The sequence below is a fragment of the Bison bison genome, unplaced genomic scaffold (assembly GCF_000754665.1).
Source record: "Bison bison bison isolate TAMUID 2011002044 unplaced genomic scaffold, Bison_UMD1.0 scf7180017864453, whole genome shotgun sequence".
Taxonomy (NCBI): Eukaryota; Metazoa; Chordata; class Mammalia; order Artiodactyla; family Bovidae; genus Bison; species Bison bison.
Genome location: NW_011495015.1, coordinates 2864943 through 2884942, shown reverse-complemented (window position 1 = coordinate 2884942; position 20000 = coordinate 2864943). Strand labels below are relative to the sequence as shown.

The 20000-nt window shown below is 41.6% G+C and overlaps 1 protein-coding gene across 1 annotated transcript in view; it reads left to right on the top strand.

Annotated features, from left to right (window-relative positions):
* Positions 1-20000, top strand: part of PTPRM (protein tyrosine phosphatase, receptor type, M) — a gene marked incomplete at its 5' end in the record, with an annotated part of 499416 nt that overhangs the window by 208022 nt on the left and 271394 nt on the right. The window contains 2 exons of the mRNA XM_010859089.1: positions 7890-8198; positions 12671-12780. Coding sequence (XP_010857391.1) covers positions 7890-8198; positions 12671-12780 — 419 coding nt within the window. The remainder of the gene's footprint in view (positions 1-7889; positions 8199-12670; positions 12781-20000) is intronic.

Below are 20000 nucleotides of genomic sequence, written 5' to 3'. Positions count from 1 at the left end.
AAATGAAGCAACTGACAAATAATTAATCTCAAAAATATACAAGCAACTCCTGCAGCTCAATTCCAGAAAAATAAATGACCCAATTAAAAAATGGGCCAAAGAACTAAATAGGCATTTCTCCAAACAGACATACAGATGGCTAACAAACACATGAAAAGATGCTCAACATCACTCATTATCAGAGAAATGCAAATCGAAACCACTATGAGGTACCATTTCACGCCAGTCAGAATGGCTGCTATCCAAAAGTCTACAAGCAATAAATGCTGGAGAGGGTGTGGAGAAAAGGGAACCCTCTTCCACTGTTGGTAGGAATGCAAACTAGTACAGCCACTATGGAGAACAGTGTGGAGATTCCTTAAAAAACTGGAAATAGAACTGCCTTATGACCCAGCAATCCCACTGCTGGGCATACACACTGAGGAAACCAGAATTGAAAGAGACACTTGTACCCCAGTGTTCATCACAGCACTGTTTATAATAGCCAGGACATGGAAGCAACCTAGATGTCCATCAGCAGATGAATGGATAAGAAAGCTGTGGTACATATACACAATGGAGTATTACTCAGCCATTAAAAAGAATACATTTGAATCAGTTCTAATGAGGTGGGTGAAACTTGAGCCTATTATACAGAGTGAAATAAGCCAGAAAGAAAAACACCAATACAGTATACTAACACATATATATGGAATTTAGAAAGATGGTAACGATAACCCGGTATGCGAGTTAGCAAAAGAGACACAGATATATAGAACAGGCTTTTGGACTCTGTGGGAGAGGGAGAGGGTGGGATGATTTGGGAGAATGGCATTGAAACATGTATAATATCATATGTGAAACGAATCGCCAGTCCAGGTTCGATGCAGGATACAAGATGCTTGGGGCTAGTGCACTGGGATGACCCAGAGGGATGGTATGGGGAGGGAGGTGGGAGGGGGGTTCAGGATGGGGAACACGTGTACACCCATGGCGGATTCATGTTGATGTATGGCAAAACCAATACAATATTATAAAGTAATTAGCCTCCAATTAAAATAAATAAATTTATATTAAAAAATAAAAATAAAATAAAAAACACTCCTCTAAGTCAGAGTTTCTCAGACTTTAATGTGCAAAGGAAGATTCTGCTTCCGGCCATTGGAGGTGGGGCCCGAGCGTGTGTATTTCTAAATGAGCTGCCGGGTGTTACCCGTGCTCACTCTTCACCCCTTGTAATAGGCAATGTGTGGGCTCAGCCTGTCTGCTCCTCGGGAGGGAATACGTAAGTAAACTACAGTTAATTTCCTTAGTGGAATTTGATCTGCATATATGATACATGTATACATTTGATTTAGATGAGTTAAAATGATCTATATGATCCATCTGCAGATCTAAGCCAGATCTATGAATTTCAACTTGGCTGATGTGGAGCCCATCAATCTGCAGAGAGTGGTAGCATTTGTGTAAAATTTTAGGCATCCTGGACACTTGTAATAAAAGTACAAAACCATGTCTGAGAGTGATGTATAATAACCTTGAGGTAGCCTACAGGACCCTGGAAAAGATTTATATCAGCAGTATTTTATTTCTTTAATCAAAAGTGCTCTGAGGCAAAACACCAATGTTAATATGTGATATTAGTAGGTACACAGGTGATTGTTTTATGTTGTACTTTTCAATGTGTTTTTTTTTTTAGAAACTTATTACTTGAAATTTTAAAAACCTTAAATTAACACCAGAAAAGAACTCTTTGTATTTGAAAGAAGAACATCTTTCAACCACTGTTGGACTCCTAGCCTTATTCTGAAAAGTTAATCAATTCAGGCAGAATAAATTATGAGAAACATTACTGTCAGTGAGTCTGTTATCAATGCCAACACTTCTTTATTGTGGAAGATTGTCAGTAGTGAATCGTTTATTCCATCTTTTTTTTCCAGTTCCCATTCAACTAACTCTTAAGAATATTAAATCTTAAAATTCTTAAAAAAAAAATATTCTAAAAGTCTCGGTGACACTATCCTAAAATGAGACACCAAAAATGACTAACCAAAGGCCAAATCTGTGTTCTTTTACTGTAGGTTTTGTAATGTACAGACCAAAAACTAAACAGAGCACGTGCACAGCATGCTCTCTTAGGGTCACTTAGGGTCACCTGAAGCACAGGTAGCTGCCCCTCCAGGCTGTCAGCCATCGCTCACGTTCAGAGTGTGGTTGCAGCCCCACCCTCTTGCCTGAAAGGGTCTGCATTCGCACCTTGGTATGTGTTCTCATCATTTCTTATGTAAGATCATCTTTACATTTCCCATAAATTATGAATAGAAATTCCTGCTTTCATCTGCAATCAAATTAGATTGATCAATAGGATTGATACATGGAGAGTCCAGTTCCCAGCAAGGTTACTTACCTTTAGGATTTAGGCTGAGTACAAACCAGCACTTGTAATACAGAACAGATATGGTAAATAACGCATCCATCCTAAACCAAGAAATACAGGAGGAATTTGCTTCTGTGTGAGGCCTGGCATGGCTGCCCTTTCCTTCATTGTTCAATAAGACTGTTTTCTCAGCTATTAATTTAGTACTGTTTTTTTTGTTGTTGTTGTTGTTGTTTAATTGCTAAGTCTTACCCAACCCTTTGTGACCCCATGGACTATAGTCTGCCAGACTCCTCTGTCCATGGGACTTCCTAGGCAAGAATACTGGAGTGGGTTGCCAGTTCCTTCTCCAGGGGCTCTTCCTGACCAAGAGATCGAACCCGGGTCTCCTGCATTATAGGCAGATTCTTTACCATCTGAGCCACCAGGGAAGCCGAAACTATGGAAAATAGCAGCTAATTCAAAAACTATAGCTCTGTCACTTACAAACAGGGCGCCTGTGCCTGGAATCTTTGTTGCTTGTGTGTTAGGCATTCAGTCGTGTCCCACTCTTTGTGATCCCATGGACTGTAGCCTACCAGGTTCCTCTGTCCATGGAATTTCCCAGGCAAGAATATTGGAGTGGATTGCCATTTCCTACTCCAGGGATCTTCCCAAGGCAGGGATCAAACCTGGGTCTTTTGAAGTGCAGGCAGATTCTTTACCGTCTGTGTCTTTGCTGCTTAGGAATATTAAATAACTGGGAAGGCCAACATAATATCAGTTAAACAAGCCTTTGCTCTGATTTAACTGTATAGCAAAGTAAATAAAGCTGTTCCTTTATTATTTTGTCACCTTCTTTTGTGTGACTGGCGAGGCAGAAGTTTAGTAGCTGAAGATGCCAGAAGGGACCCATCCTGCCATTCTGGGTATCATTCCTTTTATTGCAATAGACCTCTGGAAAGTCCATGAAGAGGCAGAAAAGAGAAACCTGTTAGCAGGAGCCTCAGTCTGTAATCTGTGTTTTTGATTATCAATGACAGGATTCTAAAATTACACCCAGATGTATCTCACAGCTTCTGAAATTGAGTTTCTGAAAAAGCAGTGTAGTCGTAATGAAAGGTAAAGGGCAGGGTTCCAGAGAAACGAGCTGTGAATTGAACCTGCAGTGGAAATTGATCCTATCACTCAGTTTCTGCCCTTACCCGCGGAAGAACAGGACTGGCTACGTGAGGAGGCGGGGTCCCCAGCTAAATAGGATTGCCAGAGTGCTGGAGGCCAGAACCAGCTCACTGGTCCCTCAGGTCAGGGCTGCAAGTGTCAGGTGTCTCTGCTTGAAACCCGACTCAAAGTGGCAGAAAGAGAACAGAGGGGAAGATGCTGCCAGTGGTGCTGGCAGGGAAACCAGTGAGAAGTCCCTGCTGAAGCTTCAGGCATGACAGCCACCACGCTCCTCAGGGATACCGCTCTGGTCACTTATTGTGAGCCCATGGGCCCAGACTGGGCCCCCTGGCCTCGTGACTGTTGCCAATGATGCCTTCTGGTACCCATTCCACTGAGGGCAAAGGGATTGTGAAGAGAAGTTACTGGCCTTGGAATCCACACACATCCTCCAAAACATCTTTAAGATTGTGAGAAAGGATAGACATATATTCCCCAACTAGTGACTATGACTCACTACCCTGTCATCTGGCTTCCCTGGTGGCTCAGATGGCAAAGAATCTGCCTGCAATGCAGGAGACCCGGGTTCAATCCCTGGGTCGGGAAAATCCCCTTGAGAAGGGAATAGAAACCCACTCCAGTATTCTTGCCTAGGAAATCCCATGGACAGAGGAGCCTGGCAGACTACAGTCCATAGGGTCTCAAACAGTTGAACACCACTTAGTGACTGAGCAAGCACACACAAAATGTGGTTCAGCAAATTGAAGACACTCCCTGAGTTTCATAGCGAGTGAGTACCTGGACTCAGATTAGTACCCAAGGCTCCTACGACCACCTCCAGTGGCATTCGTCGTTACAGAAGAGTGTTTTTTTTGTCACCTCCAGGACAGCTTCTCCTATTCGAGGAGCAAATTTATTTATTTACTTTTGGCTGTGCTGGGTCTTCATTGCTGTGTGCGGGCTCTCTCTAGTTTTGGAGAGCAGGGGCTGCTCTCTGGTTGTGGTGTGAGGGCTGCTCGTTGCAGTGGTTTCTCTCGTTGTAGTGCACGGGCTCTAGGCACATGGGCTTCAGTCGTTGAGGCTCAGGGGCTAATGAGTTGTGGTTTGCTGGACCTAGAGCATACAGGCTTCAATATTTGTGGTGCACGGGCTCAGTAGTGGTGGTGCATGGGCTTAGTTGCTCTGAGGCATGTAGAATCTTCCTGGACCAGGGATTGAACCCATATCACCTGAATTGGCAGGTGGATTCTTATCCACTGCTCCACCAGGGAAGTCCAAAATTAAAATATTTAAGAAAAGAAATATTCTGTTTGGAAAAGCTTCTGCAAGATGGTTTTGTTTGCACTGATCAGGAACAAGATGCAAACCAGTCTGGACAACCCTGCTTCCATTTAAGACTCAGGACTCACACAGCCTCCATCTCTGGTCTCGTAATACCATCTGTGACAATCGGGACTCTGGGGACTTGGTCATAGAGATGGTTGTTTGTGCTAGGCTTAGCTGTTTGACTTGGCGAGTTTACAGGAAGACATCACTTTACCATGATGTGATTCTGAGAGGTAATAACAGACGGGAAGAGAGCATGTACTTCAAGACAGCTTGACCAGTAGACAGAGTCTTTGTTGTTTTATCCTGGGGCTTAATTCACAAGTGTGTGTTCTTGGCTAAGGAGTATTAAAATGATGCAGGCTTACTTCTGCAGGAGAAAGTAGTTTTTCTAGTGAAATTAAGTTATAACTGCACTGCTTGTTGAAATTAATATCTGAAGCATTTAGTCATTTAGTAAGTAAAATTGATGAAAACCTTGGAAAAGTGCTTTAGAACAGTCCTTGTGGAGACTTGTGATTAATAGGGAAAGGAGTGAATAGATGCACGTTAATCTGTTTATATAAGGGATCTGGAGTGTATTAAAAGTTTTTGTAAGCATTCAACTAATGAAGCATTATATAAAATTAGACATTGCCTTTAGATGGTCAAAAGTCAGTAGACTGGAAAACACCTTCAGTGTTATCACTAGGTAACTTATTTGTTATATTTTCCCGAACACTAGTAATTTAAATATGAAAAAATTGATTCAGTAAAATGGAACGTTCCATGAGCATCTTCCACTCAGGATTCTCCAGGGAAATTTTTCCTCACTTGTCCTTGGTTCCTAGAGTTATTATAGCATAGAGTAGCATGAATGGTTATGATTAACCTTGTGTTAGGGTTTGAACAGATAACTGGCAGATAAACCCCGTCTCACAAATGCAAACCCAGAACACTATTTCACATGAATCGTTTCATTTGTTGAAGACCACAAGAAAAGGGGGTTCCCTAAGTTCTCTCTAGGCCCTAAATAATGGAGAAAACAAGGAATTTACACACAATGAAAAGCAAGGTATGAACATCAGTGATAGTCCAGACAGGTTTCTGGTGGCTAAAAATTATAGGTGTGGTTGTCTGGAAAACCAAGGCTGGGGAATGTGCCCTGGGGCCCAGCTTCCATGGAACCAGAGGGAGTAGCGGGAAGGGTTCTTCCCAGCACTTTAGTCCCAAGGTTACATTCACAGGACTTTATTCTAGTTTGCATCCCTTGATCTTGTTTCTGGTGGAGTTTTACGGGTCTTAATGTGTGGTTTTTTAAAAAATCTGATTGTCTTTATTTTGGTGGACACACCAGTAGGGTGGCAACAGCGTATGTTTCATTGTCAAACATACAAATGCAGAGCCACGGTCACTCCTTGACCTTGAGCAACTTGTTGACCCCATCATGGTCACAGTGTTTTCATTTCTATCTTGGGAAAAACTGGATTGTTGAGGAGTGGAGATTATATATACAAAACAACCCGTACATAGGAAGTGCACACACAGGACACAGTAGCTGTTATTTCTCCAGTTTTCATGGGTATTTCCCCTTTCCAATTATAGATCTCTTTATAGGTCATAAATGGTAACCACCTTCAGGAAAACAAAAATCAAAATATATGGATCAACTGAATGTATGGATATACTAAAGTAAATATTTTAGATTAGGTGCTCCCCAAACCCATAAGAGTCAGACACGACTGAGCAACTTCACTTTCACTTTCCACTTTCATGCATTGGAGAAGGAAATGGCAACCCACTCAAGTGTTCTTGCCTGGAGAATCCCATGGACGGAGAAGCCTGGTAGGCTGCAGTCCATGGGGTCGCACAGAGTCAGGCACGACTGAACCAACTTAGCAGCAGCAGCAGCAGCAAACCCATAAAAGTAAACTTCTTAGAAAGATGCAAGGTATATCATAGGGCTCAGTATATGTTTTATAATTAGTATTATTGTATTTTCATCATCATTTCCATAAATAAGTTTAGGCTTTCTCATAAATAACAAAGTACTACTGTATAGCACAGGGTACTGTATTCAATATCCTGTGAGAAACCATAATGGAAGAGAATATAAAAATAGAATATATTTGTATAACTAAACCACTTTTCTATATGGCAGAAATTACCACAACATTGTAAATCAACTGTACTTCATTAAAAAATAAATATGCATGAAAAAGCTTTCTCTGTATATATTCTTTCTCTTAAGCCAATCAGAATGCTCATATTCCTGCAAATCATTTAGATTTCTAAGTTCCAAACTCTGTCCCTGGAGCTTGGGCTGAGGAACAACACTGAGACCTGATCAGGGGTAGGAAAGAATTACTTCAGTAGTGACTGTGTGGAATTCTCTGTAAATCAAAATCTGAAAAGGCTAGAGTTCTGCTCAGAAGTTTATACTCTTTAATCATTGTATTTCATGCTGAATTTGGAAGCTTTTACTTTTATGTTTTCTAATTCCATAATTATGAATTAATTTAAAAAGATAAAAAGTATATGCATCAGTTAGCATGAAGATTAGTTTTGTGTATCAGAACCCCAGAGGACAGAGCCTTAAATAAAAGCATTGTATTTCCCTCTAATGAAAATTTTGGGAGTAGACCATTCAGGGCTCATATGGTAACCCCGTGATTACCAGGAACCCCACTTCTTTGTTGTCATTGCTTTGAATTCTTCATGTTTAAGTGCAAAATGGTCATGCAAGCTGTCCTAAGTCAAGCTAACAGGACAGAAGGAGGAACAAAGATGGGGAATCCCTTCCTCTCAAGGAGACCCCCCCCCAGAAACCATTCCTGACATCTTACCTTGTATGCCATCCACCAAAACTTGGGTTCAAGGATCAGACTTCACTGCTTAAGAGGATGGAAACTGTAGTCTTTATTCTGGGTGGCATTATGCCCAGCTAAGTTGCAGAGAGTTTATTCATATGGAAGAAGAGAAAACAAGATATTGGAGACCAATATAATTATCTGTGGCACCTAGGCTTCACCAGAACTTTTATTATCCTTTTCTCTTATGTTTTCTTTTTTCTTCTTTTCCTCCTTAGATCCCATGCGTGGCCCAAGGAAGCTGGAAGTCGTGGAAGTCAAATCTCGACAGATCACCATCCGCTGGGAGCCCTTTGGGTATAACGTGACCCGTTGCCATAGCTACAACCTCACGGTCCATTACTGTTACAAAGTTGGAGGGCAGGAACAGGTGCGAGAGGAAGTGAGCTGGGACACAGAAAACTCACACCCCCAACACACCATCACCAACCTCTCGCCCTATACCAACGTCAGCGTGAAGCTCATCCTCATGAATCCGGAGGGGCGGAAGGAGAGCCAGGAGCTCGTAGTACAGACGGATGAAGATCGTGAGTACTTTGAAGTGATGTGTTTATGTGAAACATGCAGTCTTTCAAAAATGCAGCTTATGTTTCTAACTGAGATCTTTACAATGAAAATGGAAGAAAATTGCTTACCATGTTGAATAACATGTGTCTGTGCTGCATCTGCTGAAACACTGATTAAAAAAGGTGAAGACAATAAAGATACAGAGGCTTGTTTTAATTTTTATGTCACATAATTAGTTTTCTACATACGATAATCCTACATGGCTCCGAATAGTTCTTCGTTCAAATTTTGTCATCATGTTGGGACTGAGGTGTTGTTTGGGTATTAGATTATCTATAGGAAGGACTTATTCATATGGCATTCTGAAACATTTTTCATAATTCAGATTAAAATTCAGCCCCAGATAGAGGCTGCCTTTGCTCTTCAGCACAGTGCTAAGAAATTACCACATGAGGTCGGTGATCAAGTAATAGTCATTCTTTTCCATAGGAACAATGTAATTGAATATTACCTCAATAACCAAGACTTCAATAAATAGACATCTATTAATATGTGTCAGAGTACTTCTGGAGTACTTAGTAGTAGATCATTAGTATTCTAGAAGCCTTATTAATATGAACAGTGATATTACTGTCTATTTTATCTTTCTGCCTTGAGGGTTTTTTCAAACTATATTTTAAATTGAAGTCTAGTTAATTTGCAATGCTAGCTTCAGGTGTACTGCAGAGTTATATATATATATAGAGAGAGAGAAATACATAGAAATAAATATATATGTTTATATATATATATATAACTGCAGTACACTGGAGGCTAATAATACGTATGTGTATATAAGTATATATACAACTGAATATATATAAATATAGGTGTACATTCTTGTTAAGATTCTTTCCCATCATAGGTTATTGCAAGATATTAGGTACAGTTCCCTGTTGTACAATTCCCTAGGTACAGCAGGTCCCTGTTGTTTATCTATTTTATATACAGTAGTGTGTGTGTGTTCATCTCTACTTCCTACTTTATCTCTTCCCGCTCCCTCCTTCCCCTTTGGTAACATAAGTTTGGTTTCTGTCTGTGAGTCTACTTCTGTTTTGTCCGTAAGTTCACGTGTATCGTTTTTTTAATTCCACATGTAAATGACATCATGTGATGTTTGTCTTTGTCTGACTTACTTCACTTAATATGCTGATAGGTTGTTCTTTTCTCTCAACTTCCACTGCCTACATCCAGCTCTCATTATTTTATTCTGAAACTTCTGTAGTAGTTTTTGACCTTTCTTTGTAGTCCCAGCTTCTCCCGTTCCAGGGCCCCCTCCCCACTCGCTAAGCTTACATGTAAAATACCTTTTTATCACCTCCCTGTCTGCACAAGAGCCGTCAGTGGCTCTCCCTGCCCACATCTGCATTGTCAAGGCCCTTGGTGTTCCTGGTGCAGACTCTAGACCTGGGAGCCTCTCCTCCCACACGGCATCCTGCAGAGCAGTCCTCTGGGCACGGGTCCCAGTGCACACCCCTCGCATCGGAGCGCCCCACAGTCTGTCCTCTGCACATCCCTCCCACCCGCCCGCCTCCATTCCACCTCGTCCACTACCCTCCAGAGTGCTCCTCGGTTTCAGGTCCTTCATGAAGCTGTCTCCAGCTCTTCCCACCCTTATTCTCCACATCCTCTGACCTTATTGCACTTGACAAGATCTTTAAATATCTGAGCCTTAATTTCCTTGTCTGAGGAGCAAGAATCATACAGTTCTCCAGCATTTTAGGGTTAGAAGGCATTTTCATCCAGGGCTGTTTGTGGTTAAGAGAAGAGTCTTTAGTAGGTGAGTGTTATTATTGTTGTTGTAACAGATCGAATCAACTTCTCTTGACTCTTACTTATTCTCTCATTATATTACACGTGGTTTTTCCCTCTTAACTGTAAATTACTTGAGAGAAGAAGCCATCTATTTTTTTTCTATAGCAATATGGATGATATTGAGCAGGGAATAAGCACTCAAAATACTTTGTTAGTCATTAAATAGAAGAGTAAAGTTTGCTAATAATCTTTTAATTCAGGCTTAAATCAGCAGTAGTTTTCCATCATATGAGTGGGATGTCAAATTCAGTCTTTCGTAGAGATAAGAGATGTTATGCTGAGGCGTGAACCCACCAAAACTTTGAGGTTTCAAATTGACATGAATGGAGAATTCTGTTAAGTGCTGTTGAAACATGAGGTTAGAGTAAGTTACTTATCCATCAGTGTGTTTAAAGTAGCTTGCTAGTCCCCAGAGTTGGGCATGCATGACTTCCAAGCAAAAACCTATTGTTTTCATAGCATACCAGCATCTAGTTAATTAGAAAAACTTTGATTTCAAATTATATTTCTTAACAAGAACAAACGAAAAAAGACTTCAAAAAAGGCAGAAAAGGACAGAAAGAGAAAAATGGATAATACTGAGCTCTAAGAAAAAAAATTGAAGTGTCACTATCTGCCACTAATAAAGGCTACAGTTCATTGTACATTGTGAGTTTTATTATAGTATAATAATTTTGTTGAAATATCATTTATTTTATGAGAAAATATGTGGGAAAGATGTATTTTTTATTGGTGTTATGAGTGTCACTAGACAGGGCTCAATTCCACAAACTTAGATATATTATGGTTCAGTACTCCAAATCATGAATTTCTACAACTTCTAAAAACCAGTGTCAGACCTAAGTTCCCATGAAGTGCTATCTTCCTAATTTAACTAACCTTTCTGCTATTTTATTTTAATCACTTGATCTGTTCTTGACCTAAAAGCAATTATATGAATCCCATTTAGGTTTTCCTGTTGTTAACATTTTCACGGTTAAGGCCTCCAGTACATTTTATTAAGTTTATCCTTTTAAGATACCCTCTGTGCAACATCATTTTGACAATCTATTTTTAAAATTTTACTCCCATTTATACTAATTGAATTAAGTCAAAGATTTGTTTTTTCTAAGTTTTTGCCCTCCTTGCACCTGTACATAGATTAATGAAAGTCAAAGTGTTAGTTGCTCAGTTGTGTCTGACTCTTTGTGACCCCATGGACTATAGCCAGCCAGGCTCCTCTGTCTGTGGGATTCTCCAGGTAAGACTGGAGTGTGTAACTATTCCGTTCTCCAGGGGAACTTCCCAACCCAGGCATCGAACCCAGGTCTGCTGCATTGCAGGTGGATTCTTTACTGTCTGAGCCACCAGGGAAGCCCTGCATAAATTTATACACATTTTGAAGTCAGAAGATTATCATAAAGCAGTAAAACCACACACATCATAATCATCTTGATACTTTTAGGAACCTGATGACGTCAAAATAAACACTGTCAAGGTCAAGGAGAAGAGAATGAGTCGAGCTTTCTCTGGTTTGGCCCATCATAGTCCGACTTCTGACTGTGTGGAACATTTTAGTCTCAGAGCCCAGAATCCAAATTTTCTTGGAATTCACCAGTATCATCACTCCTTAAATATCTTGTTTCTTTGCTTCACTGTAGTTTCTCATCAATTCTTTCAATCTGGAACAACTGTAACTATTTTCATATATATATATACGTATTTAGAGTTTTGGAATTAGGGATCAACTTATTCCAACTTCCTCATTTTAGAAATGAGACATCTGAGAACTAAGAAGGGTCAGTGCATTGCCCAGATTTCACTGTTTAATCCCTGGAAAGTCTTAAATCAGAGCCCAGGCCTCCCCTCTGAATCAGTGATATTTTTTCTGCTACACCCCACTTAGTTCTATTTAGAGTAGCTGTCAATATCCTCCCTCTATAGGTAGCCCATCAACTAAACAAATATGTACAACCTTTGTGTCCTCTTGAGATGCTGGTCAGTCTTTCCAGTTGGCACAATCTCAGCAACTCTTAAGGGCTCCTCATACCCTCCACCAGCTAACAAAACATTTCTCTAGTGTTTATCAAATCATGAGCTGACTTGGGTTGTTTCTCCTCTTTGGTTATTATGAATAGTGCTTCTCTTAATATTTGTGTACAAGCCTTCGCGTGACCAGTCTTTTCAGTTCCCTTGGATATATACCTAGGAGTTAAGTTGCTCAGTCACATGGTGGTTTATCTATGTTTAACCATCTTCCAAAGTGGCTGCACCAGTTTACATTCCCATGAGTTAATGTGTAGGAATTCCCATCATTCCACATCCTTCTTTATTTCTGAACAATAAAAAAAAGTTTATTTACAAAATAAAAAAAAAGTTTATTTACAAAAATAAAAAAAGTTTATTTACAAGACTTGAATTGTCTGATTCAAACATTTTAGAGAAAAAAATGGGATGAAATTCTTTTCTTTATAAAGACAGTATAGCCAAAATGGTTTTAAATTCCAGGTTTTTGCCAGAAAGTGGAATATATCTATTAATATAATCTTTTGATTCAGTAGAGAGTTAAAAACCTATCAAGTCTAGAAAAACTTTTCTTTTTTTCTTTCTTCTTTTTTTTTTTTTTATTGAAATACATATCGATTTCCCCCACTTCTAGTTCCAGGCGCTGTTCTTACTGAATCCATCCAAGGAAGTACCTTTGAAGAGAAGATATTCCTTCAATGGCGAGAACCAATTGAAACCTATGGTGTCATCACTCTCTATGAGGTAAGATACACCTTGTTAGTAATTTACTTTTTTACTATAACTTGTCTGGTTGCTCACCTATCTAGTATTTAAAAATACATAGCGGCATCATGCCTTTTAAGAAGTGGAATGCTTTCACTAGTTATAATGGTTACTGAATAGAAGCAGAAATAATTAAAGATGAGTTTTCAAATTATGAATAATTTCAGGATGTATACTCACAGTGATTTAGATGTGTCCAGATTACCTGTTATTGTATGAAAAGCCACAACATGACATAGTTTAAAAATGACTTTTTTTTTTTTTTTGCTTTTTTTGCCACTTTATTTTTTTAGTCGAAGGATAATTGCTTTACAGAATTCTGTGGTTTTCTGTCAGACATCAGTAGGTATATACATAATGTATAATCATCCATAGGTACACCCATGTCTACTCCTCCCAAACCTCCCCCCTACCCCAGCCTTCTAGACTGTCACAGGGTCCCTGTTTGAGTTCCCTGAGTCATACAGCAAATTCCCACTGGGAGACCCTGATGCTGGGAAAGATTGAGGGCAGGAGGAGAAGGGGATGACAGAGGATGAGATGGTTGGATGGAATCACTGACACAATGGACGTGGGTTTGGGTGGACTCTGGGAGTTGGTGATGAACAGGCGTGCTGCGGTTCATGGGGTCACAAAGAGTCAGACACAACTGAGCGACTGAACTGAACTGATCCATTTTACATATGGTAATGTAAGTTTCCATGTTACTCTCTCCATATATCTCACCCTCTTCCTCCTCCCCTCCCTAAAATCACCTTTACTAAAAACAATGTGTTCTGTAGTACATATTAGTTTGGGCTACCCAGATGACGCTAGTTGTGAAGAACTGCCTGCCAGTACAGGAGATGAAAGAGACACGGGTTTGATCACTGGGTCAGGAAGATTCCCCTGAAGGAGGAAATGGCAGCCCACTCCAATATTCTTGCCTGGAGAAATCTCATGGACAGAGGAGCCTGGCGGGCTACAGTCAATAGGGTTGCAAAGAGTAGGACACGACTGAAGCAACTTAGCAGGCATTCGCAGTATATACATTATTTAGGAGGCAACCATGGCCTCCTGTCCTTGCCAGCTCTAAACTCCTCTGAAAGTGAAAGTGAAATCGCTCAGTTGTGTCCAGCTCTTTGCGGCCCCCTGGACTGTAGCCCACCAGGCTCCTCCTTCCGTGGAATTTTCTAGGCAAGAGTACTGGAGTGGGTTGCCATTTCCTTCTCCAAGGGATCTTCCCCATCCAGGGATCGAACCCAGGTCTCCTGCTTTGTGGGCAGATGCTTTACCATCTGAGCCACCAGGGAATCCTTAAACTCCTTTACTCCTGAATTATAGAACCCTGATGATCCAATTAGCAGAGTCACTAGACATTGTCTTGGGTTAGCAACAGAATAATTTCTCTTGGTTTCTTATAGACTATAGACTTCTGTGACATAGTTTTGCCTGTTGATAGCAGAGCAGAACCTGATGACTTGTTCAGGGGGAAAAAATGACAGCCCTAGTGGGGTGGCAGTCATCATCACATCTGTATGAGCATGATTTCACTCTGCCTATTGTCATAGAAACAAGCAGGTGCATTTTTTTCAAGCTAGCACTTATATGAATGCAAATTCAACAAAATTATATGTTGTTAGGTTTCTGAAATTTGCAGGCTTTCTTCCCATGGGACCTTTACCTGAATACCTTTCAAAGCTACTGACAAAGCTGGGAAAGATTTGCTGTCAGACAGTCATCACTGGTGACCCGTCTCCCTGACCCAACTAGCCTCACAGTTATGCTTCCTTGTACCTTTGGAAAATTGGTATTGAAATGCAAAAAAAAAAAAAAAATGTTGTTCATTGAAAGCTAAACAAAGTAAGAGGAAAGGTTAAAAAAGTTGATTTTCGTGTGGAATGATTGACACTTTCCTAGGCTGCTTCATGGTAAAAGAATAGAGTGTTATGAAAATTCATGCCTCTGCTTTTGTAGAGTTGTTTTTTACAATCAAGTCAAACAGGTTCTTTTTTAACTCTGTGATCAGAATCTTTTAGTTAATACTTTTGGCCCCATGACCACTTTTTAGTTCTGCCTTCTAGATTCTTATCTTAGGATAACAGAATATTTTACTAAAAAATATACAATCTTTGAAATCAATGTTAAGTTCCAAGAAATTGGTTCACTTTCCTGAAAGCCACATGTTGATATCTAGGCAGACAGAAAATAAAGACAAGATTCTATTTTTCTGATCCCATGGAGCATAATCTTTGTATAAAAAGTAGCTTTTATTTTTTTATTTTTTTAAGAAGTAGCTTTTATATAAAAACAATAGGAATCATAATTCAGAAACAGAACCCATTAATCTCTCTGATTCAACAGCAAAGATGTCCCAGTTGACACTGATCTAAACGCTACTACAAAAGGGCTGTGTGAATGTGTCATAAAGTGAAGTGAAAGTTTCTCAATCATGTCCAACTCTTTGCAACCCCATGGACTATACAATCCATGGTATTCTCTAGGCCAGAATACTGGAGTGGGTAGCCTTTCCCTTCTACAGGGGATCTTCCCAACCCAGGGATTGAACCCAGGTCTCCTGCATTGCAGGTGGATTCTTTACCACCTGAGCCACAAGGGAAACCCACTGTGTCATAAACCAGGTCTTAAAACTCAAATATAGGTAAGAAGAGGGCTTCCCAGGTGGCGCAGTTGGTAAAGAATCCGCTTGCAATTCAGAAGACGCAAGAGATGCAGGTTGATCCCTGGGTCAGGAAGATCCCTTGGAGGAGGGCATGGCTATCCACTCCAGTATTATTACCTGGGAAATTCCATAGACAGAGGAGCCTGATGGGCTCTAGGCCATAGGGTCACAAAGAGTTGGACATGACTGAGCAACCAAGCATAGTACAGTATCAAAATGCAAACACCACATATCGAGCCTGGTTAAGGAAGTTTATCAGTTATTACTAGCTTCCCTCATAGCTCAGTTGACAAAGAATCCGCCTGCAATGCGGGAGACCCCAGGGTTCTATTCCTGGGTTGGGAAGATCCCTGGAGAAGGGACAGGCTACCCACCCCAGTATTCTTGGGCTTCCCTTGTGGCTCAGCTGGTAAAGAATCTGCCTGCAATGCAGGAGACGTGGGTTCAATCCCTGGGTTGGGAAGATCCCCTGGAGAAAGGAAAGGCAACCCGCTCCAGTATTCTGGCCTGGAGAATTCCATGGACTATACAGTCCATGGGGTTGCAAAGAGTCAGACATGACTGAGCAACATTCACTTTTCCCCAGTGCACAGGAATACATGTCCCAGTATTTTCATTGTCCTCACTAACTGTATATGGCCTCCAGGCTGTTAGTCATGAGAGTAACACGTCAACAAGCGTTAAAAAAAAAAGAAACCACTTAGTATGTATAAGATGCTGGAAGAGGACAAACTATGTAAGATCCCTCCCTCCTCTTTTAGAAGTAAGCAGTCCCGTCAGCAACTGAGTATAGAAAAGAATGAAATGAGAACCACGTGTTGCTTCCATGCAGCAGTGCGTGCAAGATTGTCAGGCACATAGTAAAGAACAGTCTGGAGTCGTCAGCTGATTGGGGATATAGACAGTCGGAGCATTGAAAATCCCTCAAAACGCCCAGCCTGGAGAGCTGGGCTCAGTGAGCCAGGGTCCCCTCAAAGGAAGAAAGTCAAAGTGTTAGTTGCTCAGTCACGTCCGACTCTGGGACCACGTGGACTGTAGCCTATGTTCCTGGGATTCTCCAGGCAAGAATACTGGAGCGGGTTGCCATTTCCTTCTCCACGGGGTCTTCCCAACCCAGGGATTGAACTCAGGACTCCCGAAATGCAGGCAGATTCTTTACTGTCCGAACCACCAGGGAAGCCCAATGAGACAGATCAAAGGGTGGAGAGAAGGAAAATTGAGGGGCCTGTTTGACATCAGTGTTCCAGGCCTCCTGTGGTACCATGCCAGTTGATATTCATTACTGCTTCTGCCATGATTTTCAACTGGAATGGAAGGAGCTGTGTGTATGGAATTTTCTTTTCCCTGTGAACCTTCTGATCCATCACACCTGCTTCTGCTGATACTTTCTTTCCTCCTAACACCTTCCCCTCATTCTCCTTCTAAGGCACTTCTGCTGATCTTTCCTACATTTCAGTCAAATTTTGAACTTTTCCCTGAAGTATCCTAGGTTCTTGTGTCCCCTGGAATCAGATTGTTGCTTCCTCTGATTGCTTGCGCATGCATTGAAGGACCTAGTTAAGGCTGGCTGGCATTGCAGCCATGGTCGGAGATGGGGTGTTACCCCATTTTGGTTCTCTAGGATTTGAAACTTAGTCATGAGAGGGGAAGATGATGCTGGAGTGCCACAGGCCCCAACCTGCCAATCAGAAATCACCCAGTGTGTGCTCCTTCCATCTCACCTAATTGATCCCATGTGTGGTCTGCCTGTCAGTTTGTTTTTAGCATGGGCTTTGTATCAAGTCCCTGGGTTCACCCTGGAACATCAGGGTTCTTTCTTAATAGAGGTGTTGTTAGAATCGACTTGGCCCTCAGCCAGAGAAATGGCCAAGTGTGAGCTGAGCCCTGGACTTCCCTCCTGGGAGTCCCTGCTGGTCATCCACAGCCTGGTACTTGATAGGCACTTCCCAGACATGCCGAATGAGCAAATGAAAAAATAAATACTGAAAAGGCACATTACACTTGGGTGCGAGCGTGGAGCTGGGTGCCCTTCAGACGTACCACTCAGGAGGAGAGGCACTTACTGACCGTTATCAGCTCCTTGCAGGCCGTGGAGTTCAGAGCCAAGTTCACTCTATTTCCAAGGAACCTTTTTATCCCTGGAATTCAGACTCCCAGGGCTCTGGATGAGTTTTAGGATGGAGGAGCCTGGTAGGCTGCAGTCCATGGGGTCGTGAAGAGTTGGACACGACTGAGCGACTTCACTTTGACTTTTCACTTTTATGCATTGGAGAAGGAAATGGCAACCCACTCCAGTGTTCTTGCCTGGAGAATCCCAGGGACGGGGGAGCCTGGTGGGCTGCCGTCTATGGGGTTGCACAGAGTCAGACACGACTGAAGCGACTTAGCAGCAGCAGCAGCATGCACTTTCCAACATTTTGTGTCCACTTGGACACAACAGAGTTGCTCTTTAGGGGTTTTTTAGATGAGGGAGAGGGTTCGCTATTTTTTTATTTTAAGAGGAGTTTATACAGGCATTGTAGTGGCTCACTGGTAGAGGATCCACCTGCCAGTGTGGGAGATACAGGTTGATCCCTGGGTCAGGAAGATTTGTCCCCTGGAAGAGAGCATGGCAACCCACACCAGTATTCTTGACTAGGAAATCCCATGGACAGAGGAGCCTGGCCGGTTACAGTCCATGGGGTCCCAAAGAGTTGGACTTGACTTAGCAACTAGACAACAACAAAATGTGCATTGTTATGGGTCAGGAAGAGAGAATTTGTGCTTTTAAATAAATTATTGAGGGGTGTTACCAAAAGAGAGTTAAGAAACCCAGTCTAGCTGATCCTGCAAGGTTATGGCTAGAGGTGAGCCCAAACCCCTCAGCCCTGGTAAAACAGCAAGTTCTCTGATGAAGGCTTTGCTGTTTGCTTTGCCGTTGGCAGCAGCAGAGCGGACATCCTCCTCGCTGCACTGTGAGCGTGTCTGTGAGTGCTCACCTGCTCTCCTTGGGAGTTCTCAGGAGAACATACACTGAGGGCCAAATATTTACCTATCACAGTGGGATCAAAAAGAATAAGGTATCACTCTTCAGGGAAAAAAAAGAGAGACAGTTATATGGAAAGTTTGAATTCCTTTGTCATGTTTAATCACGATTTTAGACCACAAAGAGCTCTTAGCGCACTCCATGAGTTACTGCCAGATGGACGGTGGGGACACCGTCACAACTCCAGGGTTTAGCAGATCCAGAGATCCTCAGAGTGGGATTGGGAAGGATTTATGAATACGCGGAATGTGAGCTCCAGCTTGAGACAGGGTAGACAGGTCTTTGGTTTCAGTCTTGAACTCCTAGCAGTCTCTCTGAAATCATTCCCTTCTTGTTGTGTTCAGTCGTTAAGTCATGTCGGGCTCTTTGTGACCCCCACAAACTGTAGCCCCCAGATTCCTGTGTCCATGGGATTCTCCAGGCAAGAATACTGGAGTGGTAGTCATTTCCTACTCCAGGGGATCTTCCCAACCCAGGGATCAAACCCACATCTCTTGCATTACAGGTGAATTCTTTACCACTGAGCCACCAGGGAGGCTAGCATGTTCCAATTAGGATGTGTCATAACTTCTAGGTTGCATCTCTCTTTAATCCACCATATTGCTCCCCCGCCACCAGTCAGTCATCACATTGAGTCACCATGTGAGACCCCAGCCCAGAGCACCGTGCTTGGCACCCAAGAGACGTGCAGTAGAGATGTTGTGAATGAGTGAAGTAATGGACTTGGGGAGAGTGGTTATGTTGTCACAGCTTAGATCTGCTTTCTCTGGGGCTCTCAGGGTGGGAGTCAATGTAAGCAGCTAGGTACACAGAGGTGGCATTGAAGTCACTGGACAGGAGCGTGAGTGGACTCAGTCTTACTCTTGACTCTGAGGAACCTTGAGAAGGAAACCAGCGAGAGGGTTAACAGCAGATCTGCTGTCAGACTCTGATGGTGTCGTGCACGGCGGTGATTAATACATACAGCAAACATTTTCTTGCCATTGCTTAGTTGATTCAATCTAAATATTCTCTCAGAGAGGTCTCCTTAATTATAATGACATGGTGTAAATATAAGAAGAAAGAATGTCAGTTATCACTTGGTATAATAACAGTGTTAGTGTTCATGCACATAAATTATAAGTAACTTTAACCTATTTGAAAGCAAGAAAAGTGCTCAGTTTTGCAATTTAAAACTTTTGAATATGCTGCATTTAAAAATTATATCATTACAACCAGGAGAAGTTAGTAATCACCCCTAAAATGCACGTTCTTGAGAAGTTGATGAACTACTTAGAGTGAAATTCTTTCAAGCATCATTTGAAAGGGCAGAATTTAAAAACACCTATGTTATATTTATTTTCACACAATCCAGACTCATCCAGGGTGCTTTGAACACTGTTATGTGATAAACATCATGAAAACTTCCAGAAATGCACTGAGTCCAAAATGGCAGCTCCTAGTTATTTGGGCATTTTAAGTTTTAGTTAATTCAAATAAAATGACTCATAGCCATGGAAGATGAACTTATGA